Raw genomic sequence first — 20363 nt, 5'->3', positions numbered from 1 at the left:
AAAAACAAACCGTGATGCTTAAATAGCGATTATTTGAGGAGCAACCAGGCCGCCTATAAACCTTACCCATCCAGGTCTCCAGTTAAAAGAGCCAATGCTATACTGAGTTTCTTATTCCAGGCTCGCTTGATTTATGATGGGTTTGGACGCCCTGCTTTTTTTTGCAAGACAAAAACGCCACCGGCAGCGAACTTGACAACACCGCTGTGATGCGAAAAAGAATGAATAAAACGTCGTTATTCTTCCAAAAGCGAAGCCAGCTGCGGCTGAAACCGCAGGGAGCGCCGCAAGTGAACGGATTCCCACGTTGCCCGTCTTGCGGCGTCATCCGGGCTCTCTCCTTGCCGAGATGCCGCCGTTTACCACCTAAAATTTGGGGCTGCGGCAAAGATCGGAGCCGTATACCCTGCGTGGAACCGGCCTGCCCAGACGTTTTCCCCTTACTAAGGCGGCGACACGTGTTCAGGAATGACCCACTTCACACAACCAGGAACATCCGGACGGCCGCTTCCACCCACGTGGCTCCTTCCCAGCCGGAGAAAAAGGCGGAAGAAGGCGCGGCGCGCCTCCTCCAATCAGGCGCCGCCTCGCCTCCGCGCCGTCCAATCAGCGCCCGGCAAGCTCATTTCAAACGCTTCCCCTGCTCGGACTGCTGAGTGGGGAACCGGGAAGCGCCTTCCCGCCGCCCAATCCGGAGCTCCGGAGGGGCTTGAGTGGCAGGCCGAGGGGGGGGCTAGGGGGTCTCCCACCCCCCCTTGAGAAAAGTCTTGGCAGCCCCCCCCCCCGAGGAGGGGACGTGGGGTGGGGATCCTCGAGGAAGGAGCGCTTCCCTCGCTCTTTGCTTGGCTGTCAAAGGTTCCTTTGGCAGGTTGGAGCATGGCGAAAGGTAATGCACAGGGAGGGAGGTGGGGGTGATGGGTTGGGGGGGTCCTGATGGATGGGGAGGGGGCTGGGAGCAAGGGTCCTGTGATGGAGGGGCGACAGGAGGACTGCAGTCCAAAATTGGAGCTTAAAGGGATGGCGGCCCCTTTTCAGATCTGCGGGCTTTTAACTCCCAGAATTCCTGAGCCAGGAACGTGTCCAAGAATGACCTGAGCTGGGAATTAATTAATTAATTTAATTTGTCAAGCGTATTATAAGATAGCAGGTAAAAGTATGAACATTATTTGAACAGAATAGAATTTTTTTTTCTTTTATTGGCCAAGTGTGATTGGACACATAAGGAATTGGTCTTGGTGCATAAGCTCTTAGCGTACGTAAACAAAAGATACCTTCGACAAGGTACAACACTTACAACACTTAATACATTGAAAGAGTAAAAAGGAAACATTAGGACAGGGACGGGAGGCGCGCTCGTGCGCTTATGCACGCCCCTCAGAGTCCCCATAGGAATGGGGTGAGGTCAGGAGTGAAATCCAGCAGGTTCTGGAGAACCGGTAGCGGAAATTTTGAGCCGTTCGGAGAACCGGCAAATACCACCTCTGGCTGGCCCCAGAATGGGGTGGGAATGAGGATTTTGCAATATCTTTCCCCCAGGAGTGGGGTGGGAATGGGGATTTTGCAGTATCTTTCCCCTGGAGTGGGGTAGGAATGGAGATTTTGCAGTATCCTTCCCTGCCACACCCACCAAGCCACACCATGCCCATCAAGCCACGCCCACAGAACCAGTAGTGAAAAAACAAAATTGGATTTCACCACTGGGTGAGGTCTACAGTAGACAGCCTTAAGGTTAAAGTTTTGTGGGGTTTGGGGAAGAAACCACAGAGTCAGGTCATGCATTCCAGGCGTGGACCCCTCTGTTGCTGAAGTCGTATTTTCTGCAGTCGATTCTGCAATCGGTTCTGGGAGTTGAAATCCGCAGGTGGGAAAGGACCCCGTAGCTGGCCACCCCCTGACCTGGATGGAGAGATGGGATAAGGAGGAAGAGTTGGGTGGGTTAGAAGGCTGGGTGCAGAAACCTCTCTAATCGCCTTCTCCGGTATTTCTCAACCTTGGCCCCGTTGAAGACGGGTGGACTTCAACTCCCAGAATGCCCCAGCCAGCTATGGGGAATCCTGGGAGTGGAAATCCCACCCATCTTCAAGTTGAGAACGAGGCCGATTGAACAAGGCGGGGATTCTAACCAAAAACGTGTGAATTTCTGCAAAAAGACTCAACTCTGGGGTGGTTTCTGTGGCAAGCCACGCCCATTTTTTTTTTCCCCTTACGGCTTTCTCCCGGGATGGGTCCTTGACTTTTCATCCTAGGGTCTCGTCTTAAAAGATTTCCTTGTGGTCTCCTTTCCCTAGCAACTGGATTCCACCCTGTTTTTTTCAAAAACAGCTAGCCTTTTGTGTGTGTGTGTGTGTGTGTGTGAGAGAGAGAGAGAGAGAGAGAGAGAGAGAGAGAGAAAGAGAGAGTTGCAGGTTTTCTAGCCTTGTCTCCTCTCCTCTCATTCTCCTAGTCGCTTTTAACTTCCCGCTTGGAGGAAGGGGTGCAAAGGAAGGTAGTGATGTGGGCGTTAGAGCAGAGGAATCTGGTTAGTAATTTTCTCCGTGGGGAGACATTAAAATAATTCTTAGAATAGCTCTGAGCCTTTGAAAGGCGGCAGTCCACCAAGCCATTGTTTCTCGACTTTTAACAGTTTTATGATGTTTGGACTTCAACTCCCAGAATTCCGCAACTGACTTCCTGAGCTCCAGCAATCATTGGGTCAGAACCTGGGGGATTCTGGGCGTTGAAGTCCACTCATCTTAAAGCTGCCAAAACTGGGGATTTCTACCCCATGAAAGCTGTCATCTGTGGCTGAAGGCGCCAGATACAAAGGCCTAAGAAGGGAAGATTGCATGCCTGGGGCTCAGCGAAGTATAGTATAGTATATAGTAGCCTTTATTGTCGTTGTACATCATATGTACAACCAAATTGGTCGTTGTAATTTGCCAGCCCTCCTTTGCAACGTATAAACTTGCAGCAAGGGGAGATTCTGACCTCACCCACGTACCCATGACCTCTTCAAGCCCCCGCCCTACCCAGCCCACCTCACAGGGTGGTGGCTGCAGAGAAATAATATGGTTTGCTGCCATGGGTTGAGATGGAAGGATGGATGAGTGCAAGATCAGACGATGTGGAGATCTGGCCCATAGAATCGCCAAGTGTGAATGGATAACATAGACAGACAGTCAGATGATAAAGACGCAGGTGATGGATGATAGATGAAAGAAAGAAAGAAAGAAAGAAAGAAAGAAAGAAAGAAAGAAAGAAAGAAAGAAAGAAAGAAAGGGATAGATTGATAAAGGGATAGATTGATAAAGGGATAGAGGGATAGATAGGTAGGTAGGTAGGTAGATAGAGGTATAATTTATTGATTGATAGATAGGAATGGATGGATGATTGATAGAGGTATAGATTGATTGATCGATGGAGGTATAGATAGAGGGATAGATAGGTAGATAGGTAGATAGAGGTATAATTGATTGATAGATAGGGATGGATGGATGATTGATAGAGGTATAGATTGATTGATTGATGGAGGTATAGATGGATGGATAGATAGATAGATAGATAGATAGATAGATAGATAGATAGATAGATAGATGTATAATTTATTGATTGATAGATAAGGATGGATGATTGATAGATAGAGGTATAGATTGATCGATGGAGGTATAGATAGAGGGATAGATAGATAGATAGATAGATAGACAGACAGACAGACAGACAGATAGATAGATAGATAGATAGATAGATAGATAGATAGATAGATAGATTATATACAAAGTTGACTTTGTATTATAATATACAAATGGATGAAGTCTATTGCTTGACATAGTGTAAGCCGCCCTGAGTCTTCGGAGAAGGGCGGGATATAAATGCAAATTTAAAAAAAAGATAGATAGATAGATAGATAGATAGATAGATAGATAGATAGATAGATAGATAGATAGATAGATAGATAGATAGATAGATAGATAGAGGTATAGATTGATTGATTGATAGATTGATAGATCAATAGAGGTATAGATAGAGATATAGATCTGATTGATTGATAGATAGGGATGGATGGATGATTGATAGATAGAGGTATAGATTGTTGGATCGATAGAAGGATAGATAGATAGACAGACAGACAACGAAACAGAAAGGAAAAGAAGGCCAGAGAAGCGAATCCACTGGACTTCCTTGTCTCCCCCCTTGCCCACAGCAGAGGATCCCCCTTGCCCGCCCCCCTTGGAGGACCTGCCAGCTCTCCCGCAGCGGGATCTCCCGGTGGGATCCGTTCCAGCGCGGAGAACGGAGCCAGCCGACCAGGCGCTGCGGGGCCGACCTGCCCGCCGGGTGTCCGGGACGCGCCTCCTAGCGCCGGGCCCCCGCAGCCCTTTAAAGAGCCTCGGGGCGGGCGGTGCTGGCGGCGGCGGCGCCCCCCCCCCCCCCCCCCCCCGCAGCCGCCGCCGCTCTGCCAGCTGTGCCCGCCGGGCCATGAGCGCGCGGGGCAGCGGCCGCTTCTCTCTCTCGCCCTGCGCAGGCCGGCGGAAGATGCCCCAGCCCAAGCCGGGGAGGGCGGCGGACGAGGGCTCCGGAGGAAGCGGCGGCGGAGACAAGCGGGAGCCGGCCCGGCCCAGGATGAACGGGGTAAGAAGAGCCCAGATCGCCCTTTTTCTCCCCGGGCCAAGGATCGCCGAGGCAGAAGCGCCCGGGGTGGCACCCGCCGTGCGCCCAGGGCGCAGCGCGCAAAGCTGGGAAGGGCCTGCTTGCTTGCTTGCTTGCTTGCTTTCCGGGGCGCACGGCAGGATCGGGCCCTGGGTGGGTGGGTAAGAGGGTGGCAAATGGTGGTGGGGGGACCCTCGGCTTCTTTCCACCCACCACCCCGGGGTCGCCGCCTTTGCAAACCGCCTGCCCGGCAGAGCTTCGCAGCAGAGAAAATGGGAAGAAAGGAGCCCACCCTAGCAAAGGCGACGCTGCAGCCAAGCGGAGAAAAAAAAGGCAGATCTGCAACAGGCGGAGCTGGGGAGGGGGGGTTTCCCTCCTGGCTGGGGAGAATGGGCTTTGTAGTCCAGCACTGGGTGGGTGGGTGGGGGAGTAGGACAGCCTTGCTTGGGGGGGCGGGGCGGGCAGGAAGGTTCCCCCCCCCATCCCCCCTTTTTTTCCCCAGGAAACGCATTTTTACCACATTCTGTTATTTCTGCTTCTTTTTGTTATATTCTCTTATTGATGCTACATTTGCATTCTGTATTTATACCAGGGGTCTCCAACCTTGGCCACTTTAAGCCTGGAGGACTTCAACTCCCGGAATGCCCCAGCCAGCAAAAGCAAAGCTGGCTAGGGGATTCTGGGAGTTGAAGTCCTCCAGGCTTAAAGTGGCCAAGGTTGGAGACCCCTGGTTTAAACTATGTTTACCCTGTATTTATATTGTTACTATATTAACTTCCATGCTGTATGTACTATATCCTCTATTTATGCTATATGTATTGTATCTTGAGTCTATATCAGGGGTCCCCAACCTTGGCCACTTTAAGCCTGGTGGACGTCAACTCCCAGAATTCCCCAGCCAGCTTTGCTGGCTGGGGTATTCTGGAAGTTGAAGTCCTCCAGGCTTAAAGTGGCCAAGGTTGGGGACCCCTGGTCTATATCAAGACAAATTCCTTGTGTGTCCAATCACACTTGGCCAATAAAGAATTCTATTCTATTCTATTCTATTCTATTCTATTCTATTCTAAATTCTATTCTATTCTATATGTATTATATCCTCTATTTATGCTATATTTACTATATCTTGTGTTTATAGCATATTTACTTTATTTTATGCTATATTTACTCTATTTCCTGTTTTTACTATATCCCCTATTTATGCTACATTTCCTATACACTGTATTATGCTATTATTACAATATTCTGCATTTAAGAGATGTTTACCAGCTCCTCTACTGTATTTATTATATCTCATATTTATGCTGTATTGGCTATAGTCTGTATTTGTACTGTATTTACCATAGTCCGTATTTATATTTATATTATTTTCGGTATGGGGTGTTTTTTTAAAATCCCAGTCGGATGTTACATGCTGGGTTGTACCGGTTCAAAAATCTAAGCTTGATTCAGGATGCCCGGTTTTGGATTACTGTCCAGGGTGCTTTTAGAGTCCTTAACCTGGATGGTTTGTAAACTATGGCTGATAGCTTCTCAACCTTAACAAAATTATGGACTTCAATTCCCAGAATTCAGGCTGGCTGTGAACGGTGTTTTTTCAAAGATGTGTGGACTTCAACGCCCAGAATTCCAAAGGAAGATGGATTTCAACTCCCAGAATTCTCTAGCCATAAGGAATTCTGGGAGTTGAAGTCCACACCTCTTAAAGAGGCAGAGGTTGAGAAACACTGGTTTAGGGCAGGGGGTCTCCAACCTTGGACTTCAACTCCCAGAAGACTCGTGGACTTCAACTCCCAGAATCTGCTGGCCAAGGAACTCTGGGAGTTCACCAGTCTTAAAAGTTGCCAACGTTGGAGACCTGTGGTTTAGGGCATTGTTTGAATTTAATCGACGCTCTGTGGCTCAACCCAGTGTAGGAACTTAATCTCTGGTAGATTATTATTCAGCAAATTCTTCTGAAGCCCGACAACGGCGAACAAGGTCAGTATTTTTCCAATCTCTCCCTTTTAGGAGAACATCTTCACTTGTCAAGCCAAAATCTACAGCTACGTGAATCCCAGTAAAATTTCCACCTCTCGGCCCCCACTTCAAGAGGAAAACTCTACCACGCCCCCCGAGACGAAAGGCCAAACCTGCAAACTTGAAACTTGCCAAAAACTGGAAGGTAAGGATAATTTTTCTCTCCTGGGAGTTCGGGGGGCACCCGGGCGCACTTTCTAATTTTCTTGAGGTGTGAAGGGGGGAAAAAAAACGTTAGATCTCTTCGGCTAGTTTCCTCCTTCTTTTTCACCCGCAAATGTCAGACCGAGTACCGGTGGGTGACTCGACCTCCAGCGTCGCAAAATCCGACAGCCAGAACAGCAAAGCCTCCGAATGTGAATCTTCAGCCTCTCCTTCCAACCCGAATCCCGAACCGACGGAAACTCAGAAACTCCCGCCAGCCGAACCAGAGGTGGTCCCCAGCCAAAAACAGGCCCCGAACAAGGGAGGCAAAAAACCCGCCTCCCGAAGGAAGTGAGTCTGACTTTGAAAGAGGTGGGAGGCTTGGGGTAACTGAATTCTGAATTTTGGGAGCGTCCGGAGGCAGCGAAAAAGCCCCAGGCTTTTCACGTTGACCTGTTTTTCTGTTTCAGAGGCCGAGGAAAAACACCCCCAAACCGAAAGGTAACCGACTATTATCCGGTTAGAAGAAGTTCCAGAAAGAATAAAAAAGAATTACAGGTATGGTCTGTTTTACAGCTTCATTCTTACTACTCAACAAACGTCTTCCTTTTCAGGTCTACCAAAGAACGAGACAAATTCCCAAATTGCCCCCTGTCCGATTTTGCCCTGGGTGATAAAAGGAATAGCCAAGGATTTTAAAAAGAAGATAGGTTTCTGGGAAATGGAAACGGGTGGTTTTTAAAACAAAGAAAGCGACTTGAAGAGTAGTTTCTGTGCAGGAAGTTTCTTCCAATTCCCCGCCTTTATTACTTTTATAAATAACTCAAAGCTGTAAACAGATTGCTCCCTCCTTCCTCCTCTTTTCTCCATAACAACAATCCTGTAAGGTGGGTTGGGCTGAGAGAGGAACTGGCCCAAAGTTACCTAGCATTCTTTCGTGTCTAAGGCAGGACTAGAACTCACCATCTCCTGGCGATTTTTTTTTTTATTTGCATTTATATCCCGCCCTTCTCCGAAGACTCAGGGCGGCTTACACTATGTCAGGCAATAGTCTTCATCCATTTGTATATTATATACAAAGTCAACTTATTGCCCCCAACAATCTGGGTCCTCATTTTACCTACCTTATAAAGGATGGAAGGCTGAGTCAACCTTCGGCCTGGTGGGACTTGAACCTGCAGTAATTGCAAGCAGCTGCTGTTAATAACAGACTGCATTAGTCTGTTGAGCCACCAGAGGCCCAGCCAGCTAAATTGGATTCAGGATTATCCAAACTAAGCATGACTAGGTGATTTCTACACCTTGGCCAGCCTTAAATACCGACAGTCTGGCAATTTGTAGCAGTAACTTCCTGCGTTGTCTTCTATTTCGTAGACGGAGGAGAAGAAACGGATAGATGAGTTAATCAAGAGTGGGAAAGAAGAAGGGATGAAGGTAAATTTATATTTCATAGATCGCATTTAGACATCGCCCACCTCGTGCGTGGACCACCAACGGGCCACGTGCGAAGAGACGTAAAAACTTAAAAGTTCTGTTATAAATATCATAAAAAGCAATTTAAAAGCAAAGTTCCCATAATTGAAATTCAGAACTAAAATGCATCCTAACCGTTTTCGGGTGGAATTGGGACGTTTGCAAACCGACTTTCGCCTTTTTGGGTCGTTAACGGCGAACGAAGTTCAAGGAACTGACCCTCCCAAAAAAGGTTTCCCTTACAAATCATTTTTCTTTTTTTGCTGTCCTCCGCAGATCGATTTTATTGACGGCAAAGGCCGGGGCGTCATTGCAACCAGGCATTTTAACAGGGGTGAATTTGTGGTCGAATATCATGGAGACCTCATTGAAATTACGGATGCAAAAAAACGGGAAGCAGCTTACGCCCAGGACCCATCGACGGGCTGTTATATGTACTATTTCCAATACTTGAGTAAGACTTTCTGGTAAGGCTCCTCCACTCTCTCTTTTTCCTTCCGATGCTGCTCCGAAAACCAATTTTCCCTCTTAAAATGAGAAAATGACACTAAAAAAAAGAAGTAAATATGAGTAAGGGAAGCACCCAAGACAGACTAGCTTAGAGTTTCAAAAGACTGGCGCGTTACGCAGATTTAAGTCAGTTGTGTTACATTCAACACACCATGGTTTACAACGGCATTCCTCAACCTCGCAAACTCGAAGATGGGTGAACTTCAATTCCCAGAAATCCCCGGGGTCCGGCTTCTCTAGAGCCCAGACTCTGTGGTTGCTGGCACTCAAGATGATGTGCTGGCTGGAGAATCCTGGGAGTTGAAGTCCACCCATCTTCAACCTGGTTTAGAACGATTTTATTTAAAAAATTCAAACGGCTTGCCAGCCCAAGAGCAAACCGGGTTTTGTTTCTCCTTAAAATACTTCTTTTGAAGGGTTTTTGAAAATTGCCATCAATGATTGGGCCAGAGGAAAAATCAGAGAGCCTCTGGTGGCTCAGCAGACTAAGTCTGTCTGTTATTATTAACAGCAGCTGCTTGCAATTACTGCAAGTTCAAGTCCCACCAGGCCCAAGGTTGACTCAGCCTTCCATCCTTTATAAGGTAGGTAAAATGAGGACCCAGATTGTTGGGGGCAATAAGTTGACTTTGTATATAATATACAAATGGATGAAGACTATTGCTTAACACAACGTAAGCCGCCCTGAGTCTTCGGAGAAGGGCGGGATATAAATTCAAATAAAAAAAATAGAGAGAAATGTGTTTTTTTTCCCCTCTCTCTCTCTCTTCCCTTGAAATCCACCCTCTTAGTGTCGATGCCACGAAAGAGACAAACCGCCTGGGACGTTTGGTGAATCACAGCAAGTGCGGGAATTGTCAGACGAAGCTCCACGACATCGGAGGCGTCCCCCACCTCATCCTGGTGGCCTCGCGGGACATCAAAGCCGGCGAGGAGTTGCTGTACGATTATGGGGACCGGAGCAAAGCTTCTTTGGAGGCCCATCCCTGGTTGAAACACTAAAGGGGCGTCCCTTGCACGAGAGTAAGCATTGGGCTTTCCTTAAAGAGGACTCGCTGGCAGTTCTTCAGGGAGGTTACCTCCAAAATGGTCTCCTTCGTGGCTAGCTGAAGGGCCAGCAGGGACAATGGGAGTCTTCGCCTGAACAGATTTAAATATGAAAGGCCTGATTTTATTATTGTTCTTTCTATTTTTCTTCTTCCTTCCTCCTCTTCTTTTTCTCCTCCTTCTCATCTCCCCCATACTTCTCCTTCCATCCTTCTCGTCTTCCTCCCATCCTCCTCCTCATGTTCCTTCCATTCATCCATCCTTCTTCCTCTTCTCCTCCTTCTCATCCCCCCATACTTGTCTTTCCATCCTTCTCATCTTCTTCCCATCCTCCTCCTCACCTTCCTTCCTTCCATCCATCTATCCTTCTTCTTCCTCTTCTTTTTCTCCTCCTTCTCATCCCCCCATACTTCTTTCCATCCTTCTCATCTTCTCATCCTCATCCTCCTTATCTTCCTTCCTTCCTTCCATCCTTCTTCTTCTTCCTCTTCTTTTTCTCCTCCTTCTCCTCCCCCATACTTCTTTCCATCCTTCTCATCTTCCTCCATCCTCATCTTCCTTCCTTCCTTCTTCCATCCATCCATCCTTCTTTCTTCTCCTTCTCATCCCCCATACTTCTTTCCATCCTTCTCATCTTCCCATCCTCATCCTCCTCATCTTCCTTCCTTCCATCCATCCTTCTTCTTCTTCCTCTTCCTCTTTTTCTCCTCCTTCTCATCCCCCCATACTTCTCTTTCCATCCTTCTCATCTTCCTCCCATCCTCATCTTCCTTCCTTCCTTCCTTCCCTCCATCCCTCCTCCTTTCTTCTCCTTCTCATCCCCCCATACTTCTTTCCATCCTTCTCATCTTCCCATCCTCATCCTCCTCATCTTCCTTCCTTCCATCCATCCTTCTTCTTCTTCCTCTTCCTCTTTTTCTCCTCCTTCTCATCCCCCATACTTCTCTTTCCATCCTTCTCATCTTCCTCCCATCCTCATCTTCCTTCCTTCCTTCTTTCCATCCATCCATCCTTCTTTTTCTTTCTTCTTCTTCTCTCCTTCCTTCGGCTTCGCAGAGTTCCCTGCTTCGATTCGTTCTTCCCGCCTGCATGGAAATCTCTGAAACATTTGGATTTCTGCACTCTACAGATATTTTTATTTTTTATCAAACGCAACACTTAAATCTTGAAAACTTGTCGAAGACGACGGGACCTGCTCCAAGAAAGGGTGAAGAATGAATTTTGTGAAGGAAAGCTGGTTCCCCCCCTCCCCACCCTTTTCTTAGCCAGGTCAAAGCTGACAAGAACATTTGAGGGGCCGTCTAGCTTTCCTCAGAAGTGTTTGGGCCCTTTGTCCAGGATTATCACCTCTGGCTTTGCGGGTTGGAGATTTGGGGTGATCTGGGCCTCAAAAGCTGGCCGGGGTGGGGGAGAAGATCATGTCTCTGCTAAACGACCCAGGAGATGGAGAACTCTGGTTCAGGAGATGAGTTGGAAGAACCCCAAAAAACGCCCCCGGTCTTTTCAAAGCAGCCCGTTTGCAAGCTTTTTCGTTTTTAGAAAGAGGAGGAAAAATTGGAAACCAGTTTTAACTCTGCTGAGAATCACCGGATTTATCGTCAAGATGGAACTATACAGAGGTTGCACTGTGAAGACCAGGATCGGCTTGTCCTTCAAAGAGCCCAGTTTTTCCCGTGTGACTGCGGGATCCGGTTGCGTGCCGTCTGCCATTTTATTTTATTTTATTTTATTTTTGCTGTTGTGAGCCATCCCAAAAAAATCGCCATCGGCGAGCGGAGGAAGGAAGGCGAGCGGAGCCAGGGAGGCGGAAGGCTCTCAACGGCCTGCAATTGGCTTTTGCAATTTCCTCAGCTGGGAGAAGAGGCATTTGAACATGGTTGTCTGATCCTCGGTGCTTCCTGGCACCCCAAACCTCTTGTCCCCCAGGTTTGCAACGTAGGTTTGCTGGGCACGGGTTGAGAAATCCGTCGCTCGGCTCTTGGTCGGCAACGCAAATGTCGGGAAACCAGCAGAGGAGTTTTATTGAGCTGTGCTCTGTATTTGCTCCCTTCTATCTCTCTTTCCCTCTCTTTTTTTGGGAAAGGAAGGAGGGAGGGGGAAGAAAACGGCTTTTAATGGAATTTGGGGGCTCGTTCTTAAACAGGGACTTTTAGCAAAGCAAGCGTTTTTAGGATGAAATCACTTCCCGCGTCAACGATTTGGATGGAGGTTTTATCGAACTCGGGCGTTCCCGGACGTGTAGAAACGGGCAAAGTGGATCAGAGCGAATGGAACGGATTTTCTCCCGGAAAAGAGTGGCATTGGGACTACATTTCCCAGCATTCTTAGCTCTCATCCCTAGGGGAGGGGCTATGTGAAGCACTTTGCGGGACGGGTGGGGATAGAATTGTGAAATGCGTAAGGATTAGGAGGCGGAATCGAGAAATGTGTTTTCCAAGTTTTACTTTCTGCCTGAAATTCACGTATGTCATTTATTTCCCTTCCCCCCCCTCCTCCGCTCTCCAGAGGGGTGGGGCTGACACACCTAGCTGGGAATCCTGGGAAATGTAGTCCTGGCTGAGCATCACACTCTTGCAGGGCGAGAGGGAGCGAGTACCGTTGCAATAAAAGCTCCGATAACCCTGACGCCTGGCGCTACAAAAATCGGGGACTTAAGGGTGATGATGTGGGTGTTTTTTTTGTTTTTTGTTTTTAGAAATGATGAAAAAGGAATGATCTGAAGAAAAATTATTTCTCTGTACGAGAATATAAATAAAGTGAACTATTTATTAAAAGCGAAGGCCTTGCTTTTGGGTCTGACTGACAGCCATGGAGGCCTCGGCGGTTCACAAGAACGTATGAGTAAGTGAGGGTGTACTAACACTGTAGTAACTCGTCGCTATATTTCTTTTTTCAAATCGTGGTTTGTACTGGTAGGATGTATGGGATCGTCAGCAGAGCCTTTTAAAAGCATTTTTTTCTACTACTTCTTCGGCTGGAAAAAAAAAAGCTTTTAAAAGGCTCCTCTGGCGATCCCAGCTGAGTTGCCTGATCGCCAGAACCTTTTAAAAGCATTTTTTTAAAAACCTTTTCGGCCAAAGAGGTGGTAGAAAAAATGCTTTTAAAAGTAAAATAAAAAAACATTTGGTCACGTCCACTCAGTCACATTACCCACCACCAAGCCACACTCACAGAACGGGTAGGAACAAATTTTACATTTCACCCCTGGTCATTAGTGTGTAAAACAGTCATAAGTCTCTTTTTTTCGGCGCCGTTGTAACTCCGAACGGCCACTAAACGAACGGTTATAAGTTGAGAACTACCTGTATACCCTTCCTCCGGAACGCAGAGCCTCTAAAAATTGGGAAGCCATGTTGGCAGACATCATTAACACGGATTCTAGAAACCGACGTGCGTAACTTTATTCTGCTGGCTGCAGACCTAAAAAAACGTTTCCAGTAAAACTTTTACCGTGGTAAAGGCATGATTAAAATAACCCGCCTTAAAAGTCCCGTAGATTTGGAAGTCAGCGGGTTGGAAAAGCTTTTAACGAGAAAATGGAAGAAGATAACCAACTGGGATAAAACTATAGAGGTTGAAGCCTCCACCAGCTGCAACCGATCACTAAACAGTCTTCAGGTAAGGCAACCGCTGCTTTTTCAAAATTTGACTTTTCCAGGTTGTGACGTCCCAGCGTGGAAATAGTTCATCGTAACTTTTTAAAGGCAAACCTGCAATTGAAGGAAAACGGGTTAGTGTATGAGTGGCAGGAACGGATTCCGAATTCCTAAAGATAAACCCAAGCGTAAAAGTCAAAAAATCACTTTAAAGGAATTCTCCGTACGAGCCAATATTTTGAACGCTGAATGCTTGGAGTGTTTTTTTTATCAATTCAAACAATGAAAATTACAGGCGTTTTTCTGGAGGTCTTAATTAAAGGAAAAAACAATCGGTTTGAGTAGTAGGTTTTTATTTTTGCTTAGTGTGGATAAATTGAGTCTCCGAGTTGGGTGATAGAGTAGATTGGCTAAGAACGTCTGAATTCTGAAGATAATGTGGACTTCGACTCCCAGAATTCCCCAGCAAACACGAAATCTGAGGAATCAAACCTGCCCAATGTCTTAAAAAGAAAAAAAACCTTGCTTCATTTTATTCATGTTGTGAGCCACTCAACTGAGGTTTTAGCTAGTCCCTCGTTCTCCGAAGAACTAGTGATAAAGGAGAATGACCTAGTGGACTTTAACTCCCAGAATTCCCCAGCCAGCCATCATGGCTGGCTGGGGAATTCTGGGAGTTGAAGTCCAGACATCGTAAAAACTGCTGAGAGGTTGAAAAACTCTGGCTTAAGATTGAAATCCGCCCATTGTTTTTAAAAGGCCTTTTATTTTAATTCAGCTTGCGGGGCATTTTCCGTGAGATTTTAGCGGGTCGGTGACATCCCCCCCCCTTCTCAAAACGGAAATCTTAAAAAGTTACTCACCATTGCTTGATTGTACTTTTCTCTTTAAGTCGAGTGGAGCGAGAGGGTGTGCCCACGGGCGGTTCTCTTTGTGTGGGGCTCTCCTTTTCCGGCTTCTGAGAAATATAACCACTAGGCAGCGGGAAAGAGAATGACGTGAGCTGTTTGTTGCAATCCGCTTACACGCCAAACACCCCCACAAACACACAACGCCTCCTGACTTGGGCCGTGGTTTGCACAACGTGCTGACTCACAAAGAGCAAATGGCCTTTTATCCCAGGGTGCGGGGCCAACAGACGCTCTGTTTACGGTTTCATGTACCGTAACAGCCTGACAACATGGGGTTAATTGGGTACACCATGGTTCGGTTAACTCTTAAGGCCGTGATGGCAAACCTAGGGCATAGGTACCCCAGAAGTGACACGCAGAGCACTCTCTGTGGGCACGTAAGCCATCGCCAGCTGCTCTTCTCCTTTCTGCTGTGCTGGCTAGCTGGTCTTTGGGCTGTTTTTTGGCCCCAAAAACGGCCCCAACACAGGTGGAAAACAGCCTGAAAACACCTGAAAAATGGCCCGAAAAATGCCTGGAATACAACCTGGAAAACGCCTGGAAAACGGCTTGGAAAATGGCATGAAAACACCTGGAAAACAGCCCGGAAAACGGCATGAAAATGCCTGAAAAATAGCCCGGAAAATGGCTGGAAAATGCCTGGAATACAACCCAGAAAACGGCTGGAAAACAACTGGAAAATGGCCTGGAAAACGGCCTGGAAACGCCTGGAAATTTCCCAGAAAACAACCTGAAAACACCTGGAAAATGGCCTGGAAAACGGCCTGAAAACGCCTGGAAAATGGCCTGGAAAACGGCCTGAAAACGCCTGGAAATTTCCCAGAAAAAACCTGAAAACACCTGGAAAACGGCCTGAAAACGCCTGGAAAATGGCCTGGAAAACGGCCTGAAAACGCCTGGAAATTTCCCAGAAAACAACCTGAAAACGCCTGGAAAATGGCCTGGAAAACGGCCTGAAAACGCCTGGGAAATGGCCTGGAAAATGGCCTGAAAACGCCTGGAAATTTCCCAGAAAACAACCTGAAAACACCTGGAAAATGGTCTGAAAACGCCTGGAAAATAGCCTGGAAATGGCTGGAAAACAGCCCGGAAAACGGCATGAAAATGGCTGGAAAACAGCCCAGAAAACGACCGGAAAACGGTCTGAAAAACGTAATTCCCAGCTGTTCGAATAAAGTTTGTTTTTTCCACGGACTAAGTTTATTACTACCTACTTGGGCCTGGGTCACGACACCCACTACTGAAGAGGACGTACAGAGGAAGGTGAGCCCTCCACACCTGCTGTAGGCACCCCAGTGGGGAAGAAGAGAAAGACCAAGACGTGAAGAGGATTGATTCATGGGTACCACGGACCTAAAGTCCTGGTTTGCTCACCGACCAGGAAGGCTGCGCTTTCCAGTCGGTGGCAATGAAAACCTGCACTTCTTCGTACCTCTTATAGCATTCCAACTCTTCCTGCGTGAAGAGAAGCTGGGCTTTTAGGTGGTTGCGCTCCTGGAGGACGTCTTTGAGCTCCTGCAGCGTAAAACGGGGCCGGTTGACGTCCGTGAGGTCCACGATCATTTTGTTGGGACCCGGGTTTACCTGCAGGAGGACAGAACAGCGAAATGGATCCCCCGATAGAAACGGAGCTCTTGACGAGGATGCGATCAGCTTCCCCAAAACCCCAGAAAAACAGCTGGCGGTTCCTTCAAAGAGATCTGTTTTGCCTTCCTCACCTTTAGACGGAATCTTGCCAGACTAAAGCAGACGACCAACCACCTAAAGCATCAACAGGCAGTCCTCAACTTACAACCATTGGTTTAACGATTGTTTGAAGTTACAACGGCACTGAAAAGACTTAGAACCAGTTCTCATCCGTACATCCATTAACGTCTCCTCACGGTCACGTGATCAAAATTCAGGCGCTTCGCACCCAGCAGATATTTATGAAGGTTGATGCCTTCCTGGGCTCCCGTGATCGCCATTTGCCCACCTTTCCAGCTGGTTTCCGAAAAAATACAGGCCATGGGGGAAGCCGGGTTCTCTTCATGTAACAGTAACACAGCTGGAAGGGACCTGGGAGGTCATCTAGTCCAACCCCCCCGCCCCCCCCGCTCATGCAGGAGACCTGTGCCAGGGATTCGAACCGCCGACCTTTCTGATCGACAAGCTCAGTGTCCACCGCTTAACAAATAAAGACAGTAAAACCAGGCACGACTCACTTAATAATCGCCCTGTTGAGCAACGAAAATTCTTGTCGCAATTTTTTTTAATTTGCATTTATATCCCGCCCTTCTCCGAAGACTTAGGGCGGCTTACACTATGTTAGCAATAGTCTTCATCCTATTTGTATATTTATATACAAAGTCAACTTATTGCCCCCAACAATCTGGGTCCTCATTTTACCTACCTTATAAAGGATGGAAGGCTGAGTCAACCTTGGGCCTGGTGGGACTAGAACCTGCAGTAATTGCAGGCAGCCGTGTTAATAACAGACTGTCTTACCAGTCTGAGCCACAGAGGCCCCCCCATAAGACTACCTGTGGGGACCGTTAAGCAGGAGCTGTCTTCGCCCTCTTTCTCTCGCACGAACTCTCTGAGCTGAGTTGGCTCTTGCTCCCCTGGAATGCAGCCCCTCCCTCCTGGGAATCCAGGCTACAATCCACCACAGATGGTGAGCTAATGGGGGTGGGGGAGGAATGGCAATGGCATGGCAGAGAGGCAAGGACAAAAAAACATAAAAAAATGGCATTCTATCAAAAAATTAAAAACCCAGCAAGATTTTGGGACCGCTGCACTGATGACGTGTGGCTGAAATGCGCAGCAAAACACCTGGAAGCTTCACGATGCGCTTAAGGCAGATCTTGATGTTAAAAACAAACAAACACACACACAACCACCCCAAATTAAATCGAAAGAATGGAAAGTGATAGCTGCAGAAGCTAAAAAGTACCAGGGAGTTTAATTTACCGTTACAGGGCAGAAAGTTGAAACCTAAGCCAACTTCTCCTTTCCCCTTGACGCTTTCCGACATGTGACAAGGGCTCCTTGGACCGAGTATGCTACACCTTCCCTTTCCTAAATCAGAGCTTTTCACCCAGCAGCCTTGTGACTCGACGCATGTCAACGGCTGGCAAAGCTTTTTCTCCAAACCATGCCAAAGGCAGCCATAACTGATCGCTCCCTTGGGAGAGATATAGGGTGCCCCAGGCAGCTGACTCTGAGTCAGCTAGAGAAATAAAACAATAAATAAAGAAATAAAATGTGGCCATTTTAAGACTTTTGGACTTTTAACTCCCAGAATTCCTCAGCCAGCTACGAATCTATGCCGGCCGAGGAATTCTGGGAATTGAAGTCCACAAATCTTAAAAGTCGACTAGATTGGAGACCCTTGTTCCAGAGCAGGGTTCTCCAACCTTGGCAACCTTAAGCCTGGAGGACTTCAACTCCCAGAATTCCCCAGTCGGCAAAGGAGTTGCTGGGAGTTGAAGTCCACTGGCTTAAAGTTGCCAAGATTTTATTTATTTATTTATTTATTAGATTTTTATACCGCCCTTCTCCCGAAGGACTCAAGGTTGGAGACCCCTGCTCTAGAGGAGCCAGACCAGGGGTGAAATGCTACCGGTTCGGGCGAATTGGTAGCGGTGGTGGTGCGTGGTTCGGCAAACCTTGATGAACGTATCTTTTCTTTTATGTACACTGAGAGCATATGCACCAAGACAAATTCCTTGTGTGTCCAATCACACTTGGCCAATAAAAATTCTATTCTATTCTATTCTAGTAGCGGCGGCAGCAGCACGAAGCTCCGTCCACCTGCCCAGACGTCGTTACTTCCTGGTTTTAACCTGGATGTAACCTGTTTTTGACCCTCTGCGCATGCACAGAGGGTCCAAAATCGCACATGATGCGTGTGCGCCGGGAGCGCACACTTCCGAACCGGTAGGGAATTTAAAATAGATTTCACTCCTGAGCCAGACCCGCCTGGGGAATTCTGGGAGTTGAAGTCCACAAGTCTTACAAGTCGACAAGTTTACAGAGAGAGCCCTGCTCTGGGGAAGCCAGGGAATTCTGGGCATTGAAGTCCACCCATCTTAAACTTGGCCAGCTTAAGGCCATCAGCTGGCTGTGGGGGGCGAGTTACTGGCCCCGACGAATAGGGTGCGCAACTTGGGTGTCCTCTTGGATGGGCGGCTGTCGTTTGACGATCATTTGGCAGCCGTCTCCAAGAGGGCCTTCCACCAAGTACGCTTGGTGCGCCAGTTGCGCCCCTTCCTTGACCGGGATGCCTTATGCACGGTCACTCATGCCCTTGTCACTTCCCGCTTGGATTATTGCAATGCTCTCTACATGGGGCTGCCCTTGAAGTGCACCCGGAGGCTGCAGCTAGTCCAGAACGCAGCTGCGCCGGTAGTAGTGGGAGCAACCCGTTGCTCCCATGTAACACCACTCCTGCGCAGTTTGCACTGGCTCCCTGTGGTCTTTCGGGTGCGCTTTAAGATTCTGGTTACCACCTTTAAAGCGCTCCATGGCTTAGGACCCGGGTACTTACGAGATCGCCTGCTGTTACCTTTTGCCTCCCACCGACCCGTACGCTCTCACAGAGAGGGCCTTCTCAGGGTGCCGTCCGCCAAACAATGTCGGCTGGCGGCCCCCCGGGGCAGGGCCTTCTCTGTTGGAGCTCCTATGCTCTGGAACGAGCTTCCCCCTGGTTTACGTCAAGTGTCTGATCTTCGGACTTTTCGCCGTGAGCTGAAAACGCACCTATTTATTCAAGCGGGACTGGCCTAAAATTTTATTGGGGTTATTTATTTTTTAATGTTTTAAACTGTTTTAAATTTGGCCACTTATAATATGTTTTTTTTAATTTCTTTTAATGTTTATACTGTGATTTTTACTTGGCTGTACACCGCCCTGAGTCCTTCGGGAGAAGGGTGGTATAAAAATTGAATAAAATAAATAAATAAATAAATAAATCTCTGCCCTACTTCCTAACCAACCCTCCCTCTGGATCTGAGACGGACGAAGCCACAGGACCAAGATCCAGAGGTCAACCCAACGTCTCCATCACCCACCCAACCTACCCATTTACCTCTCCGGCGCTGCCAGATGTCACCCGCTGCCGGAGATCCTCCAGTTCCCTTTTCACGCTATCTCTTTCCAGTTTGAGGGCTTCCACGGCCAGGTGGTTCTCGCTCACCAGGGCTTCCAACATTTCCAAAATACTGACCACCTTGAACTGCAAGCGGGCCACCCGAGCGGGGATCTCCTCCTGGGGTTCGGTGCTGAGGGTGTGCAGCTCCCTTCCCAGGATGTAAGAGATGTCATAGACATCTTCGGCCGTGAGATGAAAGGGGCTTTTTCCAAAAGGACCCTCGGATGCACTGTGGTTGCTTCCTCCTCCTCTTCCTCTTCTTCCTTCCTCTTCTTCTTCTTCTTCTTCCTCTTCTTCCTCCTCCTCTCCTTCCCAACGCTGCTGCTTCGGCTGGGCTTGCATCCTGGGACGGGATCACAAAAAGAGGCCACGCACCAGCTGAGACATGGTGGGAGAACTGCAGCTTCCTTCTTTCTTCGAAGTTTCAGTTCTGACCAAACCTCTCCAAACTGCTCTTTTGAGAGCTTGCAATCAAAAGTAGGCAGGCAAGCTCAGGAAGGTGGAGGCTGGGGGTTTGAAAGCGAAAGGGAGGGAGGGGTTTGTAACCATGGAGCTGGTGAGAAAAGTGTGGGGTGGGGGGGGTGCAGACTTCCCCGTGGCTCAAGAGAGACGAAAGGGGAGGGCCCAGCAATTGCACAACTTGATTTTCCTTTCCCCTGTCCTGGCTGTTTGGCAGAGTCTTCTTCCTCCAGCCCGTAAAATAAATATAGATTATTCCACCCAGATTTTGATGCCAATGACCTCTCTCTCTCTTTCCCCTTTGGGCCTCAGCGTTCCTTTTTTTTCTTAATTTTATTTTATTTCGTCACAACAGTATAGGTAAAGGTAAAGGTTCCCCTCGCACTTATGTGCTAGTCGTTCCCGACTCTAGAGGGCGGTGCTCATCTCCGTTTCAAAGCCGAAGAG

At 47.9% G+C, this 20363-nt stretch overlaps 2 protein-coding genes across 4 annotated transcripts; one reads left to right on the top strand and one right to left on the bottom strand.

The window, feature by feature from the left end:
• The first annotated feature begins 732 nt into the window (after nt 1–732).
• Nucleotides 733–12595, top strand: KMT5A (lysine methyltransferase 5A). 3 transcript variants are annotated; one of them, XM_058158189.1, is made up of 9 exons: nt 733–886; nt 4502–4608; nt 6634–6787; nt 6927–7137; nt 7257–7344; nt 8161–8220; nt 8536–8726; nt 9561–9792; nt 10873–12595. In XM_058158189.1, exons 1-8 carry the CDS (start codon nt 877–879, stop codon nt 9769–9771), a joined length of 1032 nt encoding a protein of 343 aa, XP_058014172.1. In that variant the 5' UTR covers nt 733–876; the 3' UTR covers nt 9772–9792; nt 10873–12595. The 3 variants fall into 3 exon arrangements, with proteins under 3 accessions (XP_058014172.1, XP_058014171.1, XP_058014170.1); XM_058158188.1 differs by having other exon boundaries at nt 4184–4608; XM_058158187.1 differs by having other exon boundaries at nt 4181–4608.
• A 606-nt stretch (nt 12596–13201) lies between these two features.
• On the bottom strand, nt 13202–20048 carry RILPL2 (Rab interacting lysosomal protein like 2). Its single transcript, XM_058158190.1, has 4 exons — nt 19395–20048; nt 15756–15907; nt 14276–14386; nt 13202–13526 (listed from the first exon to the last, which is right to left on the bottom strand). The coding sequence occupies exons 1-4, from the start codon at nt 19797–19799 to the stop codon at nt 13502–13504; spliced, it is 693 nt and encodes a 230-aa protein (XP_058014173.1). The 5' UTR covers nt 19800–20048; the 3' UTR covers nt 13202–13501.
• Nucleotides 20049–20363: the final 315 nt, after the last annotated feature.

Source organism: Ahaetulla prasina, chromosome 15, assembly GCF_028640845.1.
Source record: "Ahaetulla prasina isolate Xishuangbanna chromosome 15, ASM2864084v1, whole genome shotgun sequence".
NCBI classification, from domain to species: Eukaryota; Metazoa; Chordata; class Lepidosauria; order Squamata; family Colubridae; genus Ahaetulla; species Ahaetulla prasina.
The sequence above is the reverse complement of the archived record's forward strand: the minus strand, read 5'-3'. Positions and strand labels throughout refer to the sequence as shown.